General features: G+C 38.0%; 3 protein-coding genes across 3 annotated transcripts; 1 reads left to right on the top strand and 2 right to left on the bottom strand.

The window, feature by feature from the left end:
* Positions 1–1239, bottom strand: LOC101311574 (mitochondrial import receptor subunit TOM5 homolog). Its single transcript, XM_004299249.1, has 2 exons — positions 1099–1239; positions 1–294 (listed from the first exon to the last, which is right to left on the bottom strand). The coding sequence occupies exons 1-2, from the start codon at positions 1183–1185 to the stop codon at positions 217–219; spliced, it is 165 nt and encodes a 54-aa protein (XP_004299297.1). The 5' UTR covers positions 1186–1239; the 3' UTR covers positions 1–216.
* A 206-nt stretch (positions 1240–1445) lies between these two features.
* On the top strand, positions 1446–2355 carry LOC101311283. Its single transcript, XM_004299248.1, has 2 exons — positions 1446–1599; positions 1853–2355. The coding sequence occupies exons 1-2, from the start codon at positions 1483–1485 to the stop codon at positions 2222–2224; spliced, it is 489 nt and encodes a 162-aa protein (XP_004299296.1). The 5' UTR covers positions 1446–1482; the 3' UTR covers positions 2225–2355.
* LOC101310996 (ras GTPase-activating protein-binding protein 1-like) lies at positions 2324–7263 on the bottom strand. Its single transcript, XM_004299247.1, has 9 exons — positions 7153–7263; positions 5967–6161; positions 5033–5336; positions 4712–4950; positions 4435–4609; positions 4148–4269; positions 3995–4057; positions 3018–3081; positions 2324–2903 (listed from the first exon to the last, which is right to left on the bottom strand). Exons 2-9 carry the CDS (start codon positions 6153–6155, stop codon positions 2647–2649), a joined length of 1413 nt encoding a protein of 470 aa, XP_004299295.1. The 5' UTR covers positions 6156–6161; positions 7153–7263; the 3' UTR covers positions 2324–2646.
* Positions 7264–8514: the final 1251 nt, after the last annotated feature.

Here is an 8514-nt window from a genome sequence, read left to right as displayed (position 1 = left end):
AACATGCATACAATGGGACTAGTTGAGGACTTTTCATATGTGAAAAAAAAAAAGGGTAGCATAACTCTCACATGAGCAAACGAACTTTGGATGGTCTAATAGAAATAAACATTCAACAATTCAGTGGGTAAGTCTCCCTTCAAAATCCAAAAATTATTCTAAACTATCAGAATAGAACTTGAGGGAGACTAAGCTTCTGTAGCTCTCCGTCAGCACTCAAATTGCCATCATATCACCGTAACTCCGAAATAGAATCACCGATCCTGCAAACATACCGAGAGCACGAAGCAGTTTCTGCAAGAGAGAAACAAAAACATTAACTCTTGATCTTTATTGTTTCCTCAAACAAACAGATGAATGTCAGTTTAAAGACGGTCGAAAGTCACACATATCAGGCTACAAGTCTACTGAATACCAAGATCAAACCCTATATAGACAAAAGTCACCAAATCAATGCATCCATGTATATATATAAAATTCAAGCTTCCTCAAAGAGACAATGCCATTCTGATATTAATCTTGTCAGAAACAGAATAGCAATCATTACACTGTTAAAAAACTAATATCAAAACCTAAATTATCATAGCGGTCCACATCTTAGATAAACAAAAGAATACAAAGTATTGCCAGTACCTCAATGATCTAACGCAAGCCTAAATAGCAACAACCGAAAATGTCATGACACAAGTCACACAACCAAGCAGCACCCATAAGCCACTTGGTAATTCTACGACGTAGAAATTGAGTATTGAAATTCGATTACAGAACCACCAATATGAACTCAAAATTTAAAACTGAAGCTTGCGCACATATTCCTTTATACCCATCATTAACCCATAATTACTAATCCAAAACTAAACGACATCAGAGATTTCACTCTATCTTAAACAAAAGCTTCAGCATTCCAAATTTGTCTAAACAAAATCCCTAATCAAATTAGAGGTTTCACAATTCATACACCAAATCAAACTCCAGAAATTCACAATCCAAGTACTCGGCAAAATCAAAATCAAAGAATTCCATAAGCTCCTAAACTAGTTCACACAAATAAAGAAACGAACAGAAACGCAGAGAGCGATTTGAGAAAGGAGTTATTACCACGTTGTGAGCCCACTTCTCCTCGCTCTGGTACTGCGACTTCAAGAAAGCCTTGGTCTTCTCCACCGAGATCCCGTAGCTCGCCATCGAAGATTTTCCGGCAAACAGAGAGCAACAGACTCAAAATTCCTAGGGTTTTAGATTTTGGGGTTTTTGAGATGTAATCGAAGCCAACCAGGGTACTTATACCCGACCCTAAGAGCCAAATTACCAAAACAGCCTTCAATGATTAAAAATTAAAAGATAAAAGGAAAAAGGGTACACCGAACCACATGGTGCCACGTCGACGTTGGAACCTCATCTGCCTTGTCCATCACTACTTTGAAGCTCAAAACCAACCATATGATATTTTCTGAAAGAAACAATTTTTGAGCAGAGAGAGCTATGGAGGCTAAAGCGTTTTCGGGCAGTAGAGGACTGCTGCCGTTGCTGTACACTTCTCCCCAGAGACCCAAATCCATGCCTGCCCAGACGTCGATCCGCGCAGCCGCCACCAAGAAGGTTAGTGCATCTCAAAATTCGATCATTTGGTTAACAAGTTTCGCGTTTTTAGTCGCTACATAGTTAATGTTGGTCACTCGTGATAAATTTCGTTAAATTATACTAATAAGGCTCAAATATAGATACTCTCACGGGGTTTTCTAGTTAAAATTGTTGTGGTTGCCTATAGTATTAGCACCATGGTCTAATTTTGGTTCAAACCTACTTACTTGTGGCATTAAGGACTAAAGATGTGTGCAACACTGCAATGCAGAATTCGACACAAGTGAAGCTACTAACAAGGGTGGAGCAACTGAAGCTGCTGACCAAAGCCGAGAAAGCCGGCCTTCTATCGGCGGCAGAGAAGTCCGGCCTCTCACTGTCGGCGATAGAGAAGCTCGGGCTGCTATCAAAGGCAGAAGAATTTGGAGTCCTGTCGGCAGCCACGGACCCTGGAACTCCGGGGGCACTGCTGACTTTGAGCTTCGGACTACTGCTTTTGGGTCCTTTGTCTGTCTTTCTTGTGCCGGAGGATTACCCTTGGGAGGTGGTTGTCCAAGCTGTGGTCGCTGCTGTTTCTGTGGTGGGTGGTTCTGCAGCCTTCGGTGCATCAAATTTTGTATCGAACTTGCAGAAATCAAGCTGAAATTCGATGAGCTAGGTAGCGCTTTGCGATTTCTTGCTCATTACTGGTGATTTATCTAAGATAGTTGCAAGTTGTAATATAAGATGGTAACAAGCATATATCAGAAAATGGAAGGAAGTTCTCGATCTTAATCATCAGAATACGTCAATACATGATTTTTATGGATGAAATACATTAAACAAACACGAATTTTTCATGCCCATAGCTCTATAAGATTAAGCTAAGAGAGAACAGGGGTTAAAAATACATAATCTTACAGAATCTCCTGTAATTATAATACCAAAAAAAAAACCTAAATTTCTAATGGCACAATACCACTGCTTTTATCCAACAAAAAAAAGCAATTGAAGGAAAGGAAAGAAAAATGTGACCCCCTCTGGTTGTGTCAAAAAAATCTTCTATCCAGTTTCTTTCACATGCATTCAAGTAGGAACAGAACTGCGGTTGTTTGCTGCTCCTTGGCGACCACCACCCCTGCCATTTGGATTAACACGCTGATAACCCTCGCCATTGCGTCCAGCCGAGGACTTGGATCGTTGAAACTCACCCTGGTTTCTGAATTCATTCCTGCCAAAACTACGGCTACCACCACCACCATAGTTTGCACGACCACCCCTGAAAGAGTCACTTCGGAAGCCAGCTCTTCCTGAAGAAAACCTTCCTCTTCCACCATTGCTAACTGCAGTAACCATCAACTTAGTCAGTTCTACATCATATGTCAGGAACAAGAGAGGAGACTGGGGAAAGCTTTTAACTTCTATACCCCGGAAACATAAAAAGTTCATCGGCTTACCTCGGGTTGTGGTTCTCTTTTCCTCAATCACCGCTTGACGATCGCCGATCATGATAGGTGAAGCCTGAAATGAATTTCAACAAGTTTAAATTGGCTGAACAAACAAGCCGAGTCAACTGGTCATGCTGATCAGAAGAAACAAATAACCAACGAAAGGCAAGAACAGACAGGGCAAAGCTATGAAGTCTTAGGTTTGAGCTAGGTCAGGAACAAGTTCTTAATCAATCTACTTCTTACGAGTAAACCTTACATAAAAAGAATAATCCACTTCACAGATTAAATGAAAACCTAATTAATGCTTGGATTTCAAGCGCGAGCACTTGCATTGGATAGGCCAACCATATAAAATGTCACCACTTTAAGGTTTTGTAATCCAGTGCTCTAGGTGCAGTAGCTCTCAAAATATAAGAGTAAAATAGTTGGAAACTGGTAATCCAGTGGTCTAAGGGCAGTAGCTCTTAAACATAAGAGGTTAAAATAATAGGAATTTAAACTAATGTAGCTGTAAGTATGTAATCATTCATTTTTCTTTGGTAGCCTTTTCCTAGCCACTAACCCAAACCAACCAATAATCCAAAAAATAAGTTGAGAAAAGTGGAAATGTTTTGTAAACATTTACTCAATATTCAAGAGCCAGTAACAGGAAAGCACAAAGGCACTCAGTTAATGCCTCATAAGTCATAACTTTTGTAAAGTAGAGGCTAGTGCTGGAAGTTTTAAACACCCCACATAGAGAGAGAAGGATGATGAAGTCATGTTGGCCTGTAGTGACATGACAACACTTCTTTCTCAAACAGATATAACTATGCCAATAAATTTCATTTAGGCAACAGTCATTGCATTAATGTCAATGGCCTGGAGGCTAAGATGGTATTTTGCGTCTTTCTTTTGGGGAGTGGATCATAGGGCTAAAAAGGTAGACCTCAAGAAATTTATTGCAAAGAATGAAAGTGGAATACAAAGGTAAAATCCAATACCTCAAGCGCATTTTGCATGGAACTCACGCTTTCAAATTCAACAAAGCCAAAACAGAATCCTTGCTGCAATAAACCAATTATATGACATGTAAGCCTACATCAAAAGATTCTCCATTGCACTTGGAAGGGCGCATTATAACAAGTTAATCATACCTTACTACTTCTGACTTGGATCCCGTCCCGCTTAATAGACCCAAATTTCTTAAACTCCTTCTCAAGTTGTTCGACAGTCGCATCATACGGCAAATTCCTTACATGTATGGAGTGACCTTCAGCTTCAAAGAATACAATATAAATCAGAACTCGGTTTCTTTTCCATGATGAAAGAGTACATGAGTACTTAGGCAGGTCTTGACAGAGTTAATTTAGCAATCCAGCCAGAAGCTGGGTACTTTTTATAAAAAAAGAATAAGTGAATCTTGACACTGATTACTATTCACCTTCCTCATGTGCATTGCTACTTTCTGGAGCAGCATCGCCACTAGGAGCTGATGCTTCTGGTGCAGGAGAAGGTTTTGCAGAGCCAACGGATGGATGGTCAGTGTTTGCAGATACTGTCCTCGGTCGGGCAACACGGACAGGACTGGATGTGACACTACTTTTCATTACCTTTACCTAAATGAAAATTGCATTAAATAACAGCAAAAATAGACTAGACATAAAAAATTAAGATCTTCTTGCTCCAAAGAAAAACAAGAAAAATGACCCTAAACTCACAATCGATGCATATGATTTCTTCGGAGCATCCTCCTGGGTTTCAGGGATTGGATCAACTTCTGGAAGATCTCTACTCTGAATTGACTCAATCGGGGGCTCCTCTATCACAACCTCATCTTCGATAACTGATCCTTCCTCTATATCTGAAGGATCAACAACTTCAGGACCATTATTGGGATCCTCATCAACAAAAGTTGCAGGTTCCTCCACCACAAGAGGCTCAGGAGCTTGAGTAGGTTCTGGAGACAAACACTGAAGCAATTGGAAAATGAAGGCTAAAGCAAATCCAAAGAAAAACCAAAAAAGAAAGGTTGAACTCACCTGGTTCTGCAATTGAGGCAGCTACTGGAGCACTTTCATCAACGGTGTTAACTGGGACACTATTTGTCTGCGATGATTCATTGTCCTCGATATACCTAAAAACATCATTTAAGACATAGTACCCATTTTCCTGTGGAGCTAGGAAGAACGTTTGGGTGAATTTCCTTCCCACGTTGTCTTTTCCAGTCAAGCATCCAGTCACTAAAACAATGACCCCTTTCTCAAAAGATTCCTGAGCATCTGCAGTCTTTATTTCCGCTGTATACTCTTCGTAATTTAAGGATTTAATCTTTATCCTTATTGCCTGTTCCAAGAATATTCTACGTTAACGAATGCAACACTTCATACTTACATTAACAGTTCAGCATTCTTCCAATAGTATATTTAGTCCAAGATGCACTTTCACAACACATTCAAAAACCAACAAGAAGATCACTAAGTTTGCAGAATGATGAACTATATTGGTAATTCTCTGTAGCAGGTATACCGATGGCAACACCTTTTAGTTATGAGGCACACAACAAAACTTCAAGCAGCAAATCCATCATTATTTAAAATACTTCTTAAGGAAAATCACAAAGCTAATGCCACTGCAAAAGATAAAGCCAAAACTGCATACTTCCGCATAATCTTTTCTTAACAAGTGTTGGCTTCATTCAAAGAAAGCTGAACACAGTATTATAGGATGAAAAGTTACCATAATATTTTCAACAACATAAAAAAACCTAAAAAAAAATATACATAATCCAGCTAATTGACCTAAATCCTTCAGTCCAAACTGAATCAGCAACATATAGGAAGAGGTTGATGATTTCATGTTTAGCATACGAAATAAACACGTCATGTATTTGGCAGTCAATAAAATTACATAACTGATTTTAGGCATTAGAGTGAACTTGAACTAGGACCATAACCATATACCTAAAACACTTACATCCATCGTCTTGACTGTTGTCATGTTGCCATTGATATCTGTCCTGCTTAAAGCGCTTGAATCTTGATAAAACTTATACACCAATTCTGGTGAGTGGTGAAGGACCTGGTAATATTGCTCCACAAAGGCATTGCCAACAAGCTGAGCACTGGGAGGAAGGGTAGGATTTGCCAAATTTGCTTCTTGCATGGTTATCTATAGAAAGTTCAAAATCTATGAATTAGTAGAGGAAGCTACTACGAAAATCACTTGGATGTCTAACAAGGATAAGCCATAACTAAAGAGAAGAGAACAACATATTCCAACGATTGTTGACCAAATAAATGCATCTAAAACAGACTTATTACATAGGGAATATAGAAAACTCTATTTAAAAAGCAATACTCAGATTCCATAAACAGTAACAACAGCGATAGGTTATCATACCCCATAAACAAAAGAATCAGCCAAGTGATAACTTTGTGCGAAAATCTGAAACCAAAATAAGTACAGAGAGGACTTGAAGCACACTGCACGAATGCTTTGCCCTTGAGGATCAAAAAAGAAGTAAAAGCTATGAACATGGATCAACCCCTAACTGCCTTTATGAATGGTAGTTCTACGACTTCTATGTACACAAAACGAGCCCACATTCTCAGACTGGATCCAACTCCTCATAACTAGTTCCTTCTCTCTTTCTTTTATGGCAAGAATACCCAACAGAACAAAGATCTTATACGAGACCAGGATAGTAGACAAGACCAAGTACTCTAAGCTAATCATTAGGGTTTAAGTAACTCGTAAGTAGAATATCACAAACCATATAGTAAAACCAAATGCCTATATAAATACCCAAATCGCATGAATATGCAAACAATTACAAGTATTTTAACACAGTCAAAAGTAATGGAATCATAACAAAATAACAGAACCCCAGAAACAGCTAGATTGAGAACTCAGCACAAGAAGGGTCAGCTGGAAACTGCAGCAGACCCAGACCCAGACCCAGAACACAACCAGTATCTGATTAAAACCCTACTAAGACAAAAACCCAAAACCCCACAAAAGGGCAAGAACATACCAACACCAGAATCCAATAAAAGCAAACAACTTGACCTAAAGACATGATATTTGCAGATCAAAGTATGTTTAACAAGTAAAAGCAAAAGATAAGAATAAACATTCAAGGGTGGGTTCAAGTGAAGACCTGGTTGGAAGTGATCTGGGCTTTGGAGGCAGAGAGATCTGTGGGGGCTTGAAGTGAAGCTCAAGAGACAAGGAACAGTAAGTACTTGAAGAGTAGATATGAAGAGAAGAGGAGAGGGCAAAGATGCTGGAGCTTTTTTATATATTTGATGAGATCACAAGAAGAAAAAAAGGGCTCAAGACTTGGGTAATTAAAATAAGGGTTTTTCTCTTTTTCTTATTTCCTTTGCAGTGTTCTTGGAGTACACAATAGAATGGGTGTTTGGATTCTTTTCTAATTCTTGAATAAAACTATGATTAGGTTAGTTATCGAAAAATATAAAAAAAACTATGATTAGGTTAAGACTTAAGACTGTATTCCAAGTATGGAAAAATATCCAAAATTTATGGAATTAGATCATGATTTGGGAAGGAAAAGGATTAAGCAGAATCTTTTAGGATTTTTTTTCTTTTTCTTATTTCTATCTAGTAATTTTTTTCAGTAAAAACTTTTGTTAAATAAATATGAATTCACCCGAATCCTCCTTACAAATTGATCTCGAGAAAAACATAAATCTAACTTAAACTATCAAGATACAAGTGAAATGTTGTCATGTTACTCGGTCAATATTATATACGAGAAATTTCTTAACGCTTTCAATTCTTGTCAAATAATATACAAACCATTTCAATCATTGTAAGTACATGTGTTTTGTACTAATCTCATGTACTGAGTTCTATGATTGAAAAACAGTAGAGTAGAAACCACTGCTTCGTGTACATGAGGTTAAAAACACGAAGTACACTTGATTACCCGTACCTTATCTTTTCTTTTACGGTGAAAAAAAAAGTAAAGATTCTCTCTATTTGTGGCAAACATTAACAAGTACAATGCAGTCAAACTTACTTTCTGACAAAGAAAAGTACAGCAGTTAAACTATAGTTACCTGCCAGATCCCTTTGGTGCCTCTCAGTAATTTGATTCCACTTGACCTGGATGTGAATTTTATTTTTAACTAGGTTGACCTGGCTTGGCTTTGCAGGTTCTGATTCAAATTGATTATTCCAAATAAGTTGGATCATGTAAATGTAACTAGCATTCTAGTTTACTTCAACAAACTCTGCCATTAAATTTGGTTCACAAAATTATGGCGATTCCTCTTCCTTTAACACCCATATTAGACTAATTTATTTTGAGAATCTTCTTCGTTTGGATGTTATATTATCTATTATGCTTGTTGGCTAAAGCAAATAAATGTCCTCATGCTAATGCTCGGTTTTTGCAAAAAAATTAGAAGTTAAACCTGCCTCTAAAGGTAAAAAAATTTCTCGTGCCTTCCGTTTCATGATAGATTAAAGATTAGAGAAACTCTCTCTCTCTCTC

This window comes from Fragaria vesca, linkage group LG5 (assembly GCF_000184155.1).
Source record: "Fragaria vesca subsp. vesca linkage group LG5, FraVesHawaii_1.0, whole genome shotgun sequence".
Taxonomy (NCBI): Eukaryota; Viridiplantae; Streptophyta; class Magnoliopsida; order Rosales; family Rosaceae; genus Fragaria; species Fragaria vesca.
The sequence above is the reverse complement of the archived record's forward strand: the minus strand, read 5'-3'. Positions and strand labels throughout refer to the sequence as shown.

What these genes read in the sequence shown, in the direction of transcription:
- LOC101311574 (XM_004299249.1), bottom strand. Translation starts at nt 1,185, where the DNA reads ATGGCGAGCTACGGGATCTCGGTGGAGAAGACCAAGGCTTTCTTGAAG. An exon ending in AGAAGTGGGCTCACAACGTG is followed by an intron (nt 295 to 1,098) that starts GTAATAACTCCT and finishes TCTCTCTTGCAG; the next exon opens with AAACTGCTTCGTGCTCTCGG.
- LOC101311283 (XM_004299248.1), top strand. Translation starts at nt 1,483, where the DNA reads ATGGAGGCTAAAGCGTTTTCGGGCAGTAGAGGACTGCTGCCGTTGCTG. An exon ending in GCGCAGCCGCCACCAAGAAG is followed by an intron (nt 1,600 to 1,852) that starts GTTAGTGCATCT and finishes ACTGCAATGCAG; the next exon opens with AATTCGACACAAGTGAAGCT.
- LOC101310996 (XM_004299247.1), bottom strand. Translation starts at nt 6,155, where the DNA reads ATGCAAGAAGCAAATTTGGCAAATCCTACCCTTCCTCCCAGTGCTCAG. An exon ending in CAACAGTCAAGACGATGGAT is followed by an intron (nt 5,337 to 5,966) that starts GTAAGTGTTTTA and finishes TTCTTGGAACAG; the next exon opens with GCAATAAGGATAAAGATTAA. An exon ending in AGAAATCATATGCATCGATT is followed by an intron (nt 4,610 to 4,711) that starts GTGAGTTTAGGG and finishes ATTTTCATTTAG; the next exon opens with GTAAAGGTAATGAAAAGTAG.